Source organism: Podarcis tiliguerta (assembly GCF_965153285.1).
Source record: "Podarcis tiliguerta genome assembly, chromosome: 2".
NCBI lineage: Eukaryota > Metazoa > Chordata > Lepidosauria > Squamata > Lacertidae > Podarcis > Podarcis tiliguerta.
In genome coordinates this window covers 100,100,128-100,121,123 of record NC_139535.1, presented here as the reverse complement: position 1 = coordinate 100,121,123, position 20,996 = coordinate 100,100,128, and the positions used below count along the sequence as shown (strand labels likewise).

At 41.1% G+C, this 20,996-nt stretch overlaps 1 protein-coding gene across 3 annotated transcripts in view; it reads right to left on the bottom strand.

Annotated features, from left to right (window-relative positions):
* PITPNC1 (phosphatidylinositol transfer protein cytoplasmic 1) overlaps positions 1 to 20,996 on the bottom strand; it is a 132,259-nt gene that overhangs the window by 7,535 nt on the left and 103,728 nt on the right. For 2 of the 3 annotated variants that reach the window (XM_083427966.1, XM_083427965.1), the window contains 2 exons: positions 14,019 to 14,174; positions 7,639 to 7,702 (listed from right to left, as the gene is read on the bottom strand). In XM_083427966.1, the coding sequence (XP_083284092.1) occupies positions 7,639 to 7,702; positions 14,019 to 14,174 (220 nt within the window). Of the gene's footprint in view, positions 1 to 3,615; positions 3,735 to 7,638; positions 7,703 to 14,018; positions 14,175 to 20,996 lie in introns of all 3 variants that reach the window. The other variant, XM_083427967.1, reaches the window with a different exon arrangement.

Here is a 20,996-nt window from a genome sequence, read left to right as displayed (position 1 = left end):
GCCTATAAAGCGAGATGAGCGCTGCAACCCCATAGTCGTCTGCGACTGGTCTTAACTGCCAGGAGTCCTTTACCTTTACCTTTTTAAACAAAATGGCTAGGCTAGGAAGGAGAAGTGCAGTGCTAAATGGCATCCACTGAAACATCAGCACACCTATTACAAACCAACCACCAGACCAAATGTGCTAATGAGCTTCTACACCAGCAGTATTTGCATACAGTGGTACCTCGGGTTAAGTACTTAATTCGTTGCAGAGGTCCGTTCTTAACCTGAAACTGTTCTTAACCTGAAGCACCACTTTAGCTAATGGAGCTTCCCGGTGCCGCCGCACTGCTGGAGCACAATTTCTGTTCTCATCCTGAAGCAAAGTTCTTAACCTGAAGCGCTATTTCTGGGTTAGCGGAGTCTGTAACCTGAAGCGTATGTAACCCGAGGTACCACTGCATATATATTTTACTTGTTGGATATTCCACACTAAAGTGGAAGCCAGATTAAATGTAAAAAAGGAAAAGGAAAAAAGTATGAGCTGGAATTTTGATGATGTCATAAGGGCACTGGGGGAAAACCAAACATGCACATGAGCAGCACCAATTCCACAATAAACCCCTGTCTGGAAACACCCTAAGTTAGAAAAATCTGTGTTTGAGAAAACATTCCAGTCTTGTTTTCATTCCAGTGATGAACCTGTTAAGAATCCAGCTGGTGAGTTCAGACCTGAAGGAATTACACTGCTGAAAAAAATGGCTGATGCAAAGCACGTGCAACCAGGCCATGGAACATGTCCTTCTTTTCACAGTGAAAGGCTTTGGGTTTTCATTCACAAATTAATCAAATCAGTTAGGCACTGCTGCCCAGCTCCACCAGAGGGCAGAATTACTTCACCGTAAATAAAGTTTTCCCTCCTAGAAAATTCCAAAGCACAATTCTTTCTGGTTATTTCCCCTCTACCGATACAAAATTCAAGATGGGTTCAGCAAAAGGTCATCTGAGATTTGCATGCCTCAAATCCAGGTTGCTGTTTTGAATACTAGCAAAGGGTTTGTTTATTCAATGCAAAACCCAGCTTGGTTTCAGTTTCAGCTTTTCTTCAATGAAATGGACTCACATGAAGGAAACTCAGAGCTTGCCCACATTTGAGCATTGTGTAGTGGTCAATCCACTAAAATTAGACCAGACTAGGCCATATCCACACATATCTGAATTTGAATACGAGGAGCAATTCATTCTTTTTATTCATACCAGTAGTCACTCCCTTTTGTGTTTGCCCCCACCTTCTAATTTTATTCTATTGATTATATTATGTCAATTAAGTACCAGGGCACAGATAGCTGCATGCACACCTCTCTTTCTTTAATTCCCCCACCCAGGGAATGTGCATAAGCACAAAGGCAATTGTAAATGCTCAGCACATAGCTTTATTTAGTGCAAATCTGAGGGATCAACAGAAAAAAACAAAGCTACACTCCTCTGTCCAGGAGCATGCTAGACATGCTAGTTATTAGCATGCTGGAAAAGAAACAAAAGCAATTCTAAATCCTCAGCGCATACTTTTCAGATTGCTGCACTGTTATCTGGTGCATAATTTTTTAATGTGGTTTCTGCAGTTTTCAGGTTTTGTGCACATCTGATGGATCAATATATATATTATGGCTATGTTCCTCTTGGCAGCATGGCCAGAAAATAAATAAAAGCACTGATGAAATAGTGGCCCTGGAAAGAGGGGTGGCAGAAAGTAATGGCTGATCCACCAAAACAATGGAGTGGTAGGGAACCTGGTTTCCCCCACCTTACTGGATTAACCCCAGATCTGGTAAACCTGAAATTACAGGAGAAAAGCATTGAGATTGGTGTTGTTTGAGGGTAATGTCATGTGGATTATGGAAATTTAAATGGGAATGCAAGCACACAGTAAACTCCAGTGTGGACAAGCCCGATGAGTAGCTGAAACGGGGTACAACCCCCCCACAATTAATTATACGTACCACTGCTCCCAAGCAAAAGCTCGTTTGAAAAGACCTGTTACAGTCAAATGCCTCAAGGCCTATCAGCAGGCTAGACAACCTTCTAATTAACTTTAGCTACTCATCACTTCTATGGGAAGGATATTGGTAAAAGACTAGGAGAGTGCAGACTGCACTGGTATCATTATGAGGCTGCTAAAATCACTTGATATTAATGGCGAAACTGACACCCAAACACATGATCGGCAAAAGGCAGCAGAGTGGGAATTGAAGATGTGGCAAAGTCCCATGGGAATCGAAATCCGTGATCGTAACAGTTGAGAGTGATGCTGAGCAGCTACACCGTGCTATAATTCACACTGTCAGTTGGGCCACTAATGGGAGTAGGCATTCGTTTGCCTGTTTCTCAAAGCAAGTACCGTATTTTCCGCTCTATAAGATGCACCAGACCACAAGACGCACCTAGTTTTTGGAGGAGGAAAACAAGAAAGAAAAAAAATCTGAATGTCAGAAGCCAGAACAGCAAGAGGGATCACTGCGCAGTGAAAGCAGCAATCCCTCTTGCTGTTCTGGCTTCTGGGATAGCTGCATAGCCTGCATTCGCTCCATAAGACGTACACACATTTCCCCTTACTTTTTAGGAGGGAAAAAGTGAGTCTTATAGAGCAAAAAATATGGTATTTTACTCGCTTGAGATAATTGCCCCAGCTCTGCTCTCTTCCGTTTGCTGTTCGATTAATGAGCATTCACGTGGCTTTGAATCAATCAAACCGAAGCTCAGCACACCGCTCAGGAGATCTCTCGTGCCAAAACTTCCCCAATAATTTCAGTGGATGGAGACCATCCTTGTGCACAAAAACATAGCCAGTCTGTTCTGGAGGAAAGTGCTGGCTCTGCGTTGCCTGGTTCTGATCTAACAGACCACCAACTTTGGGGGAGAGCACAGCTCCAGTTACTGGCACAGGGAACTCGGGTATAAATCTGCCACCTGGTGCGCCCAATTGACTCTAACCTGACAATTTCATTTTCCACTGGAAGTAGATATCTACACCTGAAGTTAAAACAGGCATATCCCAAAACAGGAGTTGCAACACATATCTCCCCAGACTGTAAGCCTGGCTTCACACTGTGTTCACAATCCCAGGGACAGATGTAACAAACAAAGCAAACGCTGAGTCAGTTCACGGCCATGTGCGCCTTTTCAAAAGAGTGCAGTATTTGTTCAAGTGAACATTGGTTTGTTGCCTGCATTAAAACACACATGCAACAGTCCATTTATTGAAAATATGGGGGGGAAGCTGCTTTGAAGAGGGAGCGAGAAGTGGTCTTGTGGCATCATAGGGAGTTCAACAACCAGGGCTGTGCATAGCTGTCTCATAACTCAATTTTTAAGATAAGGTTGTACATTTGGGGGTGGGTGAATGCGCTGAGGATATTTCTACAGCAGGCTCACCACTCAGATTTTATCTGAGCCTTATGTTGACCCTTCTAATTCTCCACTGGGAAAATGGCGCAAAGAAGGAAATCAAGGTGAGCCTCTGCACTGATGAAGTCTGCTTCCACAGAAATCGTTGTCATGCAAAATCTGACCACTTGTGTTCTTTCTTTTTTGCTCTAGCAGAGGGTGGGCAATATTTTTAAAGAGGCTACATACACTTCCTTTGGCATGGCTCTCTATTTCACCCACAGGAGATGAATGTTGATCGCAAACTTTAATGTTGGTTTTTTCATGCATATTTTTCTCATATTCTCGAACATCCTCCATAGTCATATCTGAAAAAAGTTCAAGATGTTGGGTTGTTTTCTCTATTAATTCAATCCAGGCTTGAATGAAAGGGAAGAGTCTCGGGAGAATTATCTTTCTAGCAAAAGCCAAAAAGCAGAAGCCGGCTAGCTTTATGAGGATTCATAATAAAGATTGTTAAGTTAAACCAGCCAAGGAAGGTATAAGAAGGTTGAGTTAAGGGATAATTGCAGAATGGGGGTGCTTGGAAGCTGGGATGTTTTTGTCAAGTGAGGTTGGCAGGAAGGTGTGGGGTGCAGGCTTTGCTAGAGGCAAACATCTTCTAAAATAAATTTAGAAGATTTCCTGGAAAAAAGAGGAAGGATTAAGGAACAGCACAAGAGTTTACTTACCTTGTCAGAGACATGCCAGGAAAACTCTACATTATGTATAATGACACACGATTTACAAAAAAAAAGTAGCTTTATTGTTCTAACACTACACAGCTCAGCTTTGAGAGATTATGTGTTTTTGGATTTCGACAATTTGTATAGTGCTTAATCATAGCCAACCCTACACAGTGTAGTGAAGGACTGCAGAAAGTACCTATGAATAGTGAAAGGATTCAAACACTTTGAAAGGTAAATCCAAATAAACATTTGCTTTGTATAGCTACCCAAGAAAGTCATACGCAAACCGGATCCATTAGGACGTGTGTATACTTCAGGCATTTCAAAGTTTTGCAGGAGCTCCACTGTGAAGTGGCTACCTTCACAGATCTTACATTATACTACAGGGGTAGGCAGACTTCAGCCTTGTTGGATCTACTTTGTAATTTTATTAGATACCCCCCCCCCCCAACAAAATATCTGCCAATGACACCCAGCAGCGAGGGACTCACACTTAGATTTTTTTGAAGGGGGTGATCGTGAGCACACTCTGAGCCCTGGAATTGGATATCAGTACCAAAAATGAACTGAACTCACAGTCCTTTCATACAAATACTCCTGATTAGCTTTGTTCGTTTCAGTGGCCTACTTCAGGTGACAAAATTCATTTTGGTGTTTCTATTTTTTTTTAATAAAAAAAATGGGTATAAGAAACCATTGCTGATGTAGTGCCAATTAATCAGAGATCTACAGTGTAAAATGTAGTCCTAACAATGCGTTGTATCACCACTGGCATGAGTCATGGATTATCATATTTTAATATTAGTGTACTTAGAATGAAGGAGCATTAAAGCGTTGATCAAAGAAGCTTATAAGCAATGAAAATGGCACAATCAAAAGCACTTTAGCCGGGCAAAGTACATGCTCTTCATTAGCAGCACTTCTGTTAATAATGAAATAATGTTGTCTTATAGCAATGTTAATTGCATATTAAGATGAAACCCTAAGCTTATTTATCTGGAAGTAAAAACCATTGAAATAATGAAAATACTTCCAAATGAACAAGTTTAGGATTGAGGTTTAGAGGGCAGTGCAACAACAAAATCCACATTTTTAGAATAAGCAAAATCCCAATGCATTGGCCCACTGAATGCTTGATACCATCGACTGATATACACCTTATAAATATCTAGCTTTAAACATATAACAAATATTGAGCTATGGTGACCAACTAATCATTACTTGAAAGGAAGCTTTCCTTTATTTTACTTCTGCAGCAAAAAAATTTAAAGCCTCAAGCATTTAAAACATGCCAATTATTTAAAATAATTTGCCATTATCCTGCACCAACAGTTTAGGCACAGGTTTGCTGGAGAAATTGTTGTTGTTGGTTTGCTGGAGAAGTTGTTGTTGTTGTTGTTATTATTAAAATTTGTATACTGCCCTTCATCTGAAGTTCACAACATAAAAATACAAAATTAGTACAATAGAAAGCTATTCACTCATTGCCGTGCTCCTGGTTCCAAAAGGAAGTGTATATTTTATTTTATTTTGGAGGGGCAACATTCCCCTTATGCCAGGATGCCACTAGCATCCTATTCTGCTTCAGCAGAATGCTGTACAAAGTCAATGAAGAGAAGGGAAACCTATGAAAAATAAATGTTTGGGGGCAAGCTTTGAGAGTGAATGTGCAATAAAATGGACATAAAGAGGCATGATGTTGCTGCGGGAAGTGGGTGGCTTTGCACTACATATCACAGTGCTTCTGTGGATAAGAACTTATTTGTGAATTAAAGTTATGTTTTCGTCCATGAAAGCTGTTCTAGACCTTCCTGAGCGTTATTCAGTAGATGCAAACAGGCAAACCACATCTATTGCAGTGGCTCGGGGTATTTTTCTAGGGGGTCTGGTTTCATCTGCATGAAGCACTATAAAACTTTGGAAACTGAGTTTATCTACTGTGGGTGATGACTACAACACTGTCCCAAGTACCTGAAAATCTGTCAGATGTGCACAAAGCTGTGAGAAAGGGTTGACAAAATCCCCTTACAGTGCCAGTCTAATATTAGGTGCAGGGCCAAGAGACTGGCTGAATTCAGGTTAACTGCACCATTCCTCAACCCACTTTCCTAAGAATTGATACTGCAAGCAGTTCCTTCTCGCAGCATTACTCTCACACTGAATGCCTGTGCAGACGCTAACTTGAAGAACTGTACCAATGAATGCTTCACCTAAACCTGTAGAACAATTCTGTTTTCCTTTCTGAAAACATTAATATTATATTCATAATGAAAACATTATTATTGTATTAATAACATAATGGAATATGGAAAATGAAGCAAGCTGAAATACCAGAAATCCCTTACGTTGGGAAACAGTCTTACACTGCTCAGATGGAATGGTGGGACAACATGGTTTAAAATAATGGTTTAGAAACAGGGAGCTGCAGAATTAACTTGATTTGTTGTTTTTTTTCTCCATAGAGGAAATGTTCTCAAGGCATTGGATGGACAGTTAGGGTTGGACTAGTTCTAATAACCCTTCACCTTTCTATCTTTTTGTTAATTACCCAAAGAAGGCTGACAGAACTAATCCTCCTTCTGACACTTACTTTTCCTTTGATCGAGTCACCTAATCATTCCTGTTCACTTTTCCATCTGTAAAATGCAGATAATAATCCTTATTTCACAGACTGCTAGGGTGATTAACGTGTGAACTGTGCTTTGAAGATTGAACTTGTTAAGCTCTATTGTGGTCCAAGCCCCTTCTAGATTTTCTTCCTCCTGCTACTATATTTGCAGTAGTTTGGGGGGTGATTCAGTTGTATAACTCTATTTTGATACTTATCTTTCTGCAGCTTACTTGCCATTTTTTATTTTTAACCAAAACTCTGTAGGCTTACTTGTATTTCATTGGGTAAACCTGAAAATGAAGGTCTTAGGACAGCTTTACACAAGACTATCACCCAAAATGAATATACACATAATGTATATACACATAGGCAGGTGATATATGCATATCATGAGTGATATCCAATATTAGTTGCATTTAGGGTAGATTCCTTAAAATTAATGGACTTAAGTAACTTTTAAGCCTATTCACATAATGCCAGCGTATCTCTATTTCCTTATGTATGAATGCTTTTAAGTAATACTGAGCACACATTGCTGCAAAATTGTAACCACAACTGTCAATTCTGTATATGTTCCAAGTAACAAAAAGTGGCTGGATTAGAACCACACTCTTTAAATTTTAAAGAGCATGCCCTCGTCCCTTAAAAAAAAAATCCTTCTGCCACATTGGCTATGAAGGATACAGTCTGTGTGAGTTCTGTATAAGGCTGCAATCCCATGCACATCTATTTGGGAATAAGCCCCACTGAACTCAGTGAAATTTACATGTCACTAGACGTGTATAAGATTGCACCAAAAGAAATACAAAATCCGTCCTTTGTTATGGCTGCCTTAACAAGACCACCAAAGCAGAAAAAAGCATTGCATGCAGTTAATAAGGCCTTAGATAATCTGTTTGTCCATGTGAGTTTATTTTTGAAAACATGACTTACCATACCACTCATCCACCCATGTAAAAGCCTGTCGGTGGCCAATCAGCAATATATCTCTGACCACCTGTAAATCAGAACAAGGGTTAAAGACATCTCTGACAACAAACAAACAAACAAACAAACAAACAAACAAACAAACAGGAATAGCATCATACCAGAGCTATGCACTAGACTGGAGGTGGGGAACATTTGGCTCTCTAGATATTGCTGGCCTGCTACCCACTTCACCCCTGAACATTGACACTGCTGACGGAGCTGATGTGAGTTGGAGTCCAACAACATCTGGAGGGCCGCAGGTACCCCCCCCAACATGTTATGCTGCTGCTGAAAGAACTGCACTGGGTTTGATTACCTCCCGAGCTAAATTCAAGTTACTGTTTCTGGTGAATACAGTTTGGGACCAGGCTAATTAAAAGAACCGACCACCCCTTATACACCCATTGATCACTGTGCTCTGCAGGAGAGGGACACCTGCATATATCATCTTGTTAGATCTGTTCTGTACAATATAGGAATTTGCCTTTCAGCGTGGCAGCACCTACCTTTTGAAACTCCCTCCCATCACACATCAGATAGTCTCCTTTGCCTTTCTGATGCCTACTGAAGACCCTCCTTTTTCAACAAGCCTTTTAAAATGAGAATCTTTTATCCCAGTCTGTATCTATCTTGGAATGAAGTTAACAATCAAAACAATTAAAGGGGATTACATATAGGCAATGACCATCTAGTGTGTGTCCAACTGGCGCATGGCCACTGACACACGGGTCCTTTGGGACCCAGAAGAGGGCAGAATGGCGGCTGGAAGCGGAACCCCCATGTAAAATGGTCGCCACCCATATATGCAAACATTTCCACATATCAAAACAATATTACTTTAAAAATAATTATTTTACTGTAAAATCACTTCAAGATATTTTTAATGGGAAGTGATGTTATAAATTGATAACTTAATGCATAAAATAGATCTAACACCATCCAAATGGAGCCTCCATGCCAATCTAAACATAATGACACATTAAAAAATTATGGTTTCCCTGTTTCCCAAATATAAGCAGAAAAGTCACTGCTAATTTTGTAATATCACCTTGCCAACAAAGGTCCGTGTAGTTAAAGCTATGGTTTCCCCAGTAGTTTAGTATGGAAGTGAGAGCTGGACCATAAAGAAGGCTGATCGCCGAAGAATTGATGCTTTTGAATTATGGTGCTGGAGGAGACTCTTGAGAGTCCCATGGACTGCAAGAAGATCAGACCTAGCCATTCTGAAGGAAATCAGCCCTGAGTGCTCACTGGAAGGACAGATCTTGAAGCTGAGGCTCCAATACTTTGACCACCTCATGAGAAGAGAAGACTCCCTGGAAAAGACCCTGATGTTGGGAAAGATGGAGGGCACAAGGAGAAGGGGACGGCAGAGGACGAGATGGTTGGAAAGTGTTCTCGAAGCTACCAGCATGAGTTTGACCAAACTGCGGGAGGCAGTGGAAGACAGGAGTGCCTGGCGTGCTCTGGTCCATGGGGTCACAAAGAGTCGGGCATGACTAAACGACTAAACAACAACAATTTTGTAATGCCCATTTGTTGAAAGGTGCACATACAAACAGTGCAACAAAAACTGTGCCAGGCAGCAGAAACTCCAGTCAGACAGATTTGTGATGACACAAGTAGTCAGAGGTGCAACAAATACCCAGATTTTCAGCAGCTGGGCTAATGTTATTCATATGGCTTTCATTTTAAAACTGATTATGTCCATTCCATATATGAAAGGCCAGTGCCCTTCAAAAATTATATCCTATCCCAAGTGTTGGGCATTTCCCAGGAGAAAGAAAAGTAGAACAACTTGTACCTTAGGGAAACAGAATTACAGTGTGCACCATAAAGAGATGTTTTACTAAACTTTTCTATCTGTAGCAAAATGATCCCACCAAGCAAGTACAAAGGAGAAACAGCACAGAGAGAATACTTATTGGGGAGTTATTTTCCCCTTTTGTCATGCACAGATAGGAGAGACTCTGCAGTTAAACTCCTGATACACTGTCTATTTATTTTATTTAAGTTTCACACACAAAACTGCTTTAAATATTACAACAAATTTACAAAATAAAAGACACTGAAATGTATAACTTCTTCACCTATTTCTATGTTGTATTCTGCAGTTTTGATCCATGAGGAGTAGTGAGGACACTGAAAAACATTCAGAATCAGTTCTGAATTCTGGGCCTGAAGGGCAAAAAGATTACAGACTAGCATCAAGGATATACAGCTTGAGGCAGAAATCAACCCAGTGTGGTTTAGTGGTTAGAATGTGGTGCCTTCCAGACGGTGTCAGATTACATTCCCATCATCACTGACACTGGTAATGCTGCCTAAGGATTCTGGAAGTTGGAGTCCAATAAAATCTGGAGGCCACGATGTTGGCTAAACCTGCGTTAGAAATTCAGGGGGAATTCAGGATCAAATTTCTACCCAGCCATAAAGCTCACTGGGTGACCTTGGGCCTGTCAGTATTACTCTACCTAACCTACAAAATTCATCATGCGAAAGGCTGGGCTAGATGAATCCCAAGCCGGAAGAAATATCAACAACCTCAGATATGCAGATGACACAACCTTGATGGCAGAAACTGAGGAGGAATTAAAGAACCTTTTAATGAAGGTGAAAGAGGAGAGCACAAAATATGGTCTGAAGCTCAACATCAAAAAAACTAGGATCATGGCCACTGGTCCCATCACTTCCTGGCATATAGAAGGGGAAGAAATGGAGGAAGTGAGAGATTTTTACTTTATTGGGCTCCATGATCACTGCAGATGGTGACAGCAGTCACAAAATTAAAAGACGCCTGCTTCTTGGGAGAAAAGCAATGACAAACCTAGACAGCATCTTAAAAAGCAGAGACATCACCTTGCCAACAAAGGTCCGAATAGTTAAAGCTATGGTTTTCCCAGTAGTGATGTATGGAAGTGAGAGCTGGACCAAAAAGAAGGCTGATCATTGAAGAATTGATGCTTTAGAATTATGGTGCTGGAGGAGATTCTTGAGAGTCCCACGGACTGCAAGAAGATCAAACCTCTCCATTTTTAAGGAAATCAGCCCTGAGTGCTCACTGGAAGGACAGATCCTGAAGCTGAGGCTCCAATACTTTGGCCACCTCATGAGTAGAGAAGACTCCCTGGAAAAGACCCTGATGTTGGGAAAGATTGAGGGCACATGGAGAAGGGGACGGCAGAGGATGAGATGGTTGGACAGTGTTCTTGAAGCTACCAACATGAGTTTGACCAAACTGCAGGAGGCAGTGGAAGACAGGAGTGCCAGACGTGCTCTGGTCCATGGGGTCACCAAGAGTCAGACACAACTAAACGACTAAACAACAACAACAACAACCTACTTCACAGAGGAGATATTGCTACTTCTACTAAAGTTTGGGAGACAACTCGCCACCTTGATTCTAAGCCCAATAACTGACCCTTTTTCTAAGCATGGCTGGGATTTGGGGTCGTGAATTTGTAAAGGATTGCTAAAGATATGGCTTGCAGCTAGAACTTTCCCCAATGAGCTGTGCCAGCCTACTATGGTAGCTCTTGTGCACTAAGGGAGATACAATGTCATGTGCAATTTGAAAGTGAAGATCAACTCTGTGTTGCTAGATTGGGGGTGGGGAGATTATTCCTGACCTTGCATGAAAGTAGATGGAACTGAGGATATGGCACGATGCCAATTCTTGCTACATGACTCATAAACCTACAACATGCGCAACTTTCTGTCTTTTTGAATCCCAGGAACATCCTGAAGCTTGAAATAGTCAGCATCTCCCACCATCCCCCAGTATGCTTGGATCAAATCTCCATGGGAAAGATAAGCTTTTAGCCAAATCAGTTGGCTACATGCAGCACTGTGCTAAAGGTTCTTCTTTTTTTCAAACAATACATATTTCTGCTTAAAAATAAAAACTACATACAGGGAATGACCATTGTGTGTGTGTTCAAAGCACTGCACGCGTGAGCCACTTTTGGACCTGGAAGAGGGAGGAATGGGGTAGACTTATGCATGCTCTGCCAATGCACATGGTGACCTGGAATGTGACAATTTCTTTAGAGTTATTTCTGCTTTTATTTATTTATTGTTGTGGGGAAGTGTAAAACTTCTAGTCTAGCCACAACTCACTGCAGAACACCCTCTTCAAAAAGCAGGTCAGAGACTTTATAAGGAATACAGGATTAGTTCAAAGCTGACGGGAGCAAATTCCAAGGTCTTTTAAATGAGGAAGAACTATTCATTACAACTGCCAATTTATTATCTGGACACTTTGAGCATGCCCTAGGATGCCAAGCGTCCAAAGAGGAAGCATGCATGCAATGAAAATGAGGAACATTCGCTTTCTAATATTACTCTTCTAGATTCCACATCCCATGTTATAATCTGCAATGGTTCCTTTCCTACTTTGTTCTTCTTTGCCTGTTTTAGACCTTGAACTGAAGATAAACAAAAATGTGCAGAATTTTGAGTACATAAGTTACAAGCAGCCTCGCATGAGCAAGTATATACAAAGTTCAAGGGTTTGTTTCTCTCAGAAACAAAAAGAAGAATGTAGGGTAGTTACATTCTTGATGTGGAAGCTTCTTTGACAGGCTGGTTGATAGTTCTTGGGAAGAGTAGACAGGAAGGACTGATGCACAATGGCACCAGAGACAGGGAGAAATGTGGTCCTGGAAGCAAATGTAGGTACAAAGTAGGAATCTGAAACCCGGGCCCTCCAAGGTAGGTTTCTCTGAAACACCACCTGTTGCATGTGTAAGTTGAGTCATCACAATCCGGTGGAATATAAGGGAGAAAAGTGGTAGCCCATCTATTTGCCTCTTGCCTTTCCCTTGTAAGCTGACCGAAACACTATCAGCTGCATCCCTGCTGAGCATGCAGCTGTCAGTGGCGACTGTGCGGTGTTGGGGCTACCACCCCAGATGTTGAATGAGCAGTTCCTAGCTGCATGCCCCGCATCAGAGCATGTTGATGCCACTGGCAACTGGGCTGGACTGGGACTGACTTCCTACTCGCATTGTGCTCACTATGCCCATCTCAGCTGTGGAACTGCAGAGCATACAGCATCTGGCGATGATTAGGCTTGGCAGGGACTTTCTGCCTGTCTGAACTCCCGGCACATGCAGTCTGAATTTTATTCCATAGGAATCCAGATGCTAGGAACTAGAGCTCCCGATCGCAGTGGATAAAAAGAAGCCTGAGAATTATTTACATTCATGCTTCACAATATTAACATGGGGGGGGGGGAATAGCAACTGCATTTGTATCCTGCTTTCCCTGAGGAACTCAGGGCGAGGTTATCCTAGTTCATGTTCACGACAGCATGCAAAGAGATAATGGCTTGCCCAAGGCCACTTAGTAAATTTAACGGCTGAATAGGAATTTGCACTTGGATCTCCCTGATCCCGGCCTAACGTTCTGCTCATTTCACCTTGCTGGCTGTATCCATCACAGCATCATGGTGACGACAACTGATTGTCCAACAAACCACAGGTTAACCACAAGCTGTCAAATAGATGATGGCTTGTTTCTACAAAGGTCTGCATGTTTTAAAGTCCCCCTTGTCTCATGCTTTCATAGCCTGGCGTACGTGTAGATTATGGTGGCCAAACAAACCATGGTTAAGGGAGGATGCTGGGTTCACATATCAAGCCAATGTTAAAACAAACCAAGGTTAATAGGCCAACAAAAAACCATGGCTTCAGATTATAGTTTATTGATAGTAGCAAACACACACACACACACACACACACACACACACAAACACAACACACCCATAGTTAACATTGACTTCTGGTTGTTGCTTTTTTCTTCTTATTTCCTTTTGACTCCTGGCATTCTTTTTTCTGGACATCATACACAGGTAGATTTATAAATGGATTCTCATGCATAGACCTCATATTATGTGTAGTCATGTAGATCAAGATATAGCCACACATGTCTCACTGAGATAAATGGGATTGTCATACGATTAAGAAGAGTGCAGATTTGCATGGAAATTGTCCTTATTGCGACAGAACCGTTCTATCTTTCTTTAGAATAAATTGACAAATTATTTCATGCCTTGTAATTGTTTGCACTGCTTTTTTTTAAAAAAAGAGTTCTCCTTTGAAGGTGTTGGAGGATCTTGTAGCAACTAAATTGGTTTCAACTGATGACATGCAAACTATTTCAAAATCTGCGATGCTTTACACATTAAATCCCTGGCTAAATATATGCGCAGAGTTCGTAATTGGAAACACTGAAACCAGATCTGTACATCAACTTCCTAGCTTATACACACTGCTGTTTCTGTTCATATTCACGTACAGAACAGGATGGCAAGAGAGACTGGGAGACTGTCTTTCACTCACCTTGTGAACGAACTGCTCCACTCGAGTCTGAAGTCCCCATACTTCAAATTTCACAGTCACCAGTTTGTAGGAACACATGATGGGCTCTTGAGTGTCTCTCCAGCCTTCTTTTAATAGGCCTCTCCCAGTCTTCTCTGATTTGAAGTGTTTAGGGTCCTGCAAAAAGGAAAGGAAAGAACTCTAGGAGATAATGAATCCATGCTGGAAAAGTATCTGTGCTGGGATATTATACAAGATTATTGATAAATGGGATAGAAGAGTAGCCCACTTCAAAAGGGCTTTGTCCTGCTAGTCACAAGTAACCAGCTTCAGCTGCAGTAATGTAAGCCAAGCCAACGCATCAGGAAATAAGTTGCATTAGTTTCCTGTGATCTGAGATATACAAGAAGTGCCCGGTGCCACCTCTGGTCACACTCTGACCTCCTCTTATCATGTCTCAATATGCAACTCAGCTGCTAACTGGTGCAAGACCACTTAAGGTTTGCACATTTCTTTCCACAGAAGTGAAATTAAGTTCTTGAAGCTCTTTGCCGAATATGTGCCCTTAAGTACAGTGTTCCCTTGGTTCTCGAACTTAATCCATTACGGGAGTCCGTTCGACTCCCGAAACCATTCAAAAGCCAAGGCGCGGCGTCCAATTGGCTGCAGAAGCTTCTTGCACCCAAGCGGATGTTTGGCTTTCTGAAAAATGTTCGCAAACTGGAACACTTACTTCCAGGTTTGTGCTGTTTGGGAGCCAATTTGTTTGACAATGAAGCCGTTCGAGAACCAAGGTAGGCACCCCAACCACATTCACAACAGGTTTGGCTCAATAAACAACGCATTGGATTTGATTTTGGTTTGAGTAGGTTTTGGCTTTGCTCCCAATTCATACTTGGGCTGTGTACAGTGGTACCTCGAGTTAAGTACTTAATTCGTTCCGGAGGTCTGTTCTTAACCTGAAACTGTTCTTAACCTGAAGCCCATTTTAGCTAATGGGGTCTCCCGCTGCCACTGCGCCGCCGGAGCATGATTTCTGTTCTCATCCTGAAGCAAAGTTCTTAACCCGAGGTACTATTTCTGGGTTAGCGGAGTCTGTAACCTGAAGTGAAGTGTATGTAACCTGAGGTACCACTGTATAGACACCCAACGAGTCCCATCAGCAGAAGCCCTGCACAATGACTTCCACTTACCCAATAGGGCTTCTCCCAGTCTCCTCCCCGCAAAACTGGCTCTAGGGGAAGTGAGAAGATCCCCCAGGACAGCCCATGGGGGGGGGGGGAGAAGAAGGGGGACTTGTTCTACCTGGTAAGGTGAAATGATTGCACTGACGGAACAATCAGAAAAGCACAGCATTGAATTCTGGAGGTCTGTGGGAATGACTTCCAACTTTAATCCTATCTTGGGATTAAATCTAGCATTTGGGAGCTGGAAAAGTACAAATAATATACAGGATAAAGTGGGAGACCCATTTATGGAGAATTTATTTATTTATTTATTATATTTAATTTATATTTATTAATACCTTTCCTGATTGCAGCACTTCTCCTAGTTCCCTACTCTTCTGTAACCTGGTGCACATGGCAACACCTTAATCATTTAAATGTATTTAATAAAGGGCTTGTCCTTGTAGCGGCTTGATCTCACCAAAAACCTGTTTTTTTCCCCAGTTTGAATTTGATCTCAGCAGTCCACATCTATGTGCCTTTGAAGTCGAATCCTTTTTCATTCTACTAGGAATGTCACACTTATTAACCAATTCCTCTCCCCTGTCACTCCCTTCATTTCACAGAACTATAGAATTGTAGAGTTTGAAGGGACCTCAGGCGTCCTCTAGTCCGACCTCCTGCAGTGCAGGAATCTCAACTAAAGCACCCATCTTACATGGCCATCCAACCTCGGCTTAAAAATCTCCAATGAAGGAGAGTCCACCGCCTTACAAAGGAGTCCATTCCACTGTGCATCAGTGCAGGTAATGTAGTACTTATGTGTGAAGCCCCTTTTAAGAAGAAGAAGAAGAAGAAGAAGAAGAAGAAGAAGAAGAAGAAGAAGTCCCACCCAGGATGTGTGATTTATTGACTATGTATTGCTGTTGTGCCTCAGATTTCAGTTTATGCAGAAAGCAGAGAGTTTAACAGTAAAAAAACCAACCAACCACAGCTGCTCCATTGCCAGATGTACAGCCAACTGCCACAAAAGGAACAAGAAAGAAAATAGAAGTAAGGGGCATGGAAAGAGGAAGTTGGCAAGCAGAAAACAGATCCACCCAGAGAGGAAAAAAATGATGTTAAATGTCCGCTTCCCACACTGTTGTGGTTTCAATGCAACCCCAGAAATGAGATCGAGGTTATGTTATTCTTCATATATCAAACATATACCCAAATCTACATGTTTAGTGTTTAGTTCCCAGCACAAACAGTTTTTAGTTTTACTCACAATTCTTTGTGTAGGACCAAATTATTATTATTAATAATTATTATTAAGCTGGATGTGTTGGCATGATTTTAAGAGGACGCTTTAGCTGTGCTTCCCTGTGTTATTTTGCAATGTGATGGTTTTATGGTTTTTATTCATCGTACAGATGTTTTTATTGCTTATTATTTTTTAAAACTAGCTTGTAAGGAGTTATACTAAATATAAATACCGTATTGGCCTGAATATAAGCCTCACTTTCCCCCCCAAATTGCGACCTTACAAAAATTGGCTTTTATAATATCGCTGCTTACTGATAATCATTTTCAAATTAATTTGTTCACCTGAGTGACCAACAAATTCAAGTTAGTGCTCAAACTTGTTAAATTTGGCAAGACTCAGAGACTGTGACATTAGCACCACAGAGCTGTGAAGAACTATATTCATTTTCTAGTAAAGGTACAGGTACCCCTGCCCGTACAGGCCAGTCTTGTCAGACTCTAGGGTTGTGCGCTCATCTCACTCTAGAGGCCGTGAGCCGGCGCCGTCCGCAGACACTTCCGGGTCACGTGGCCAGTGTGACATCGCTGCTCTGGCGAGCCTGCACCAGAGCAGCACACAGAACGCCGTTTACCTTCCCGCTATAAAGTGGTACCTATTTATCTACTTGCACTTAAGGGTGCTTTCGAACTGCTAGGTGGGCAGGAGCTGGGCCCGAAAGACGGGAGCTCACCCAGCCGCGGGGATTCGAACCGCCGACCATGCGATCGGCAAGTCCTAGACACTGTGGTTTTACCCACAGCGCCACCCACGTATTCATTTTCTAGATGGCAATAAAAACAAGAGCTCTTCACACAATTCCCCCATTCCCAGCAAAAACCAACTAGAGCTTAATCTAATGAATAGAAATGTTATTAAGACCAACTTGGTTGTTAAATTGAAATGAGCCTGTATGGATTCTGAATTGAAGGGATATATAATCATACAGTGAAGGAGAATTAGTTTAGGAGGAAATTTCTAGCTTTATTTCCTATAATATTGTGACCCTGGTTTAGAAAATAGCATATATTTAAATTCATCTCTATTCACAACCTGAAATATAGGTTAAGCATAAGCACAAGTTGTCTAAAGTATGGATAATGTCTATTTTAAATATGGATAATATGCACTGGGTTCAGAGCAAAGTTAGAAATATGGTTTTAATGGGCATCAGCCTTTCATAAAGCAACCTCCTAAAATATAGACTACCAGGACTATTACAGGGAATTGCAGATCTTTGCTTTTGATGTTGCAGGTACTTCTGCAATGATGGTACCAGATGGTTATTTACACTTTTATATTTTCCAAATAAGTGCTCATTGCATTCACAATTATGCCAATCCAAAACATTTTCTTCAGTGTTTTCAGGACATATCTTTTTGAAAATATGATTGAAAATTGGCACAATCTTTCCCGCCCCTTAAAAAAAGAAGAAGACAATAATTACATTTGGCTTCCTATTTTTCTTTGGACCCAACAGAAAATCAAGCACGGGCAGCAGTACTTCTGCCTTGTTAACCCTCAATACTGAACGTGCTATTTTTAAAGCATTCTGCACTTGGCGTTACAATGTACTGAAAACATGGAGCAATTTATGCCATTTGCTAGCAAAATTATTCTGTCAAAATGAGGTTGCCTCATAAATTAGAGCTGACAGAAGCACCAAGGGGAGGAGAGGGACATTCTAAAGCAAGTTGATAAAAGAGGTCTTATTATGGTGCAAGTGGAACCATTATTTCCTGAACCAGACAGATGCTGGCTGCATCCCTGTGACAGTTAAGCATGAGTGAGCTCCATTGCTCTGAGTAGGCATCTGTGCTGGGGCGGAAAGAGCACAAAACTTTTTTTAATTAAAAAAAAAGATTCTCTTATTAAAAAGTGAATTTACATTTGCTCTGAAGACTAAAGCAAATAAAACAGCAGGCATCTAAAAAGAACCTGCCTCTGTGAGTTCCAGCAGACTTAAGATTTTATTTTTCTTTAATAGCACAGCACCACATCGGCTGCCTGTGAATAGAAAACTGTTTTTAAACAGAAAAGAGTTTCAATAGTTTGGGCTGCATGAGATTGGGCTGGAGGGCAGGTTAGTCAGCAGTTGCTTTTTGGATCCTGGTCACTGACTTTGGGCTGCATCTTATGTTAGACCCATTAGAATGAATGAACCTGACTACCTTCTGTCCATTAATTTCAATATATCTGCTCTGAGTGGAACTTAGTTGGATACAACCCTTTATTTCCAGATCTGTTCTGAGTAACATTTTACTATTTGATTATCTTCAGTCTTGAAAAGATTTTTTGGGAAAAAATTAATGTTTATATTAGATACTCTTATTTTAAGCAGATCCTATCTCTGTGAGATATAATTTTACTGCACAATTTCTTCTAATTAGCAGCAATGAGACAATATCTCTTGTCATGCATGTGCCGAGCACGCTTAGCTGATATCTTATAATCTAGATTGAATGAGATACACACTGATTTTGACACATCCTAAAAAAGGTATTTCTTTTTTACAATCTGATTTATGGCTTATTCAAGAATGAAATATTGGACCATCAGTCTCTTAAGACTTTTCTGGGGGGTGGGGGCAGAATTCCCTTTCTTCTCTCTCTCTCTCTCTCTCTCTCTCTCTGTGTGTGTGTGTGTGTGTTTATCTATATCTATCTATCTAGTTACTATTGTTATTTCAGGAACATTGGTATTCTATATATTACTATTTCAAAGGTTCATAGTCCAGAAAGTAAGTGAAGGAGGCCTTTTTCCTCCTGGACCCGTGCCTGCAAATTATGTGTGCCCTTGAACTTAAGGGGCAGATGTTTTGTGGACTGTCCATTTGTAGAGTATATAGAAATAAAATTCACTAAGTTTTCCTTCATAATAATATGCTAATTTAATATTAGTGCTGTGGTGCTTAGCTCTACATCAGAGATGAATGCCTACTGCTCTCTGGTCTCTTTGATTTTGGTGCTGTGGTCCCACAATGCAAAAATATTCAAGGAGGGTACATAGTAGGGTAAGGTAGGGGTGTGGCCTGGGGAGAGGTTATGTGGCTGAGGAGCATGTGCCGCAGAGGAGGAGTTCTGAGGGCCAAATAGAGAGGCTTGGAGTACTGATCTGGGCCCTCTGCTTTAAGTGCTAAGATAAGAGGTGTTAGTGCTAAGCACCAAAGTCCTATTGGAGAAAAGCAAATACATTTATTTACTTTGAGCTTCTAGTTATTAATATTTTTATTTATTAAATTTGTATAGTTAATGCATGTTTAAATCACACGAGGGCACTGTTTTGTCTAAGTTAACTCTACCCGTAAAAGCTGAGCCATTTTGTTTCTTCTCTCCCAACATGTTGAGACAAAATGTTTGCTATTCTCTTTCATCCTGCCAATAGAAAGCGTGCATGAATAAAGCCTTTGAACTCCAAAATGATATTTTTTATTTAACTCACCAAAGCTGCAAGCTCTCCTAATAATAACTAAGATCCAAGATAAGCCTCTGGCTGATCTTTAAAAGGCAACAGGTACAGGGTTGTTTCTGACTTTAGTTCTGTAACAGTTCTTTACAGTAAATGGGAGCATTTTTATTCACCATCAAGATTTCTTGTTTGCAACTCTAGCTTGAGTTCAAGGAAGGATGGCAAAGCAATATTCTTCATTTGCAGTCATAGCTTGAGTCACCTGATGTCATGATGTCAGGTGGATGGTCCCACACAGGTCAAAATGGTCCTTCAAGGATAGGTCAGCTCTATATCCAGCCCTCTAGTTGGTTCCAATTCAATATCTGTGCTTTACAGGGTTAACACAGTACATTTTGCCGCTGTGGGTGACCCGCCCCCCAATGCCCTGTGGATGTACTGTTGCACTCCTTACTCGTAGGCCCAGGGATTTCCAAAGAGACACAGTTGCATGGTGTCTTCTTTCAGACCAAACTCCAACTGGGACTCTCAAATAAGAATGGAGAGAGTTTTTTTCGCCCCTTCCACTGCGGGAGAGGCAACCTCTGGGAAAATGGCGGGCTTCTGATTCTGTTTCAGAGCTTCAATATTCAAAAAGTATGCCAATACTAGCTATCCAACTGTTAACATTTTAGGGACTGTCTCAAAACACTTCATAAATATGTATTCTTCAAGACAGAATCAAGGCTAGGGGCTTTGGTCTTCATGTAGTTTTTCATCTACTCCAACTGGGAATGATAATAATTGCCTTCCAGACTTTTTGCCAAAGATGGAGGATGAGGGCAGCCTTTTCAGCTCACCACCCATGTTGTTTCTGGTCTACAGCCCTTAAAACAGGTCACATATATGGTTTTAGCATAATACCATTGTGTTAATGTATAGAAAGTCAACATAAAATGTTTAGATTTAGCCTTTTGTCAACTCCATAATGATAATAGCAGTTAGGCATAAGATGTGTTGGTGCAGTGTAATAAATGTTATTGATGTTGTAAATTTTCATGTAGATAATTAAATAACTTTGCCCATGAGCTATGACAAATAGGGCCTATTTGCTGCCAAGATATATTGGATTTCGTATGCTGCAAAATCGTATCTTGTCAC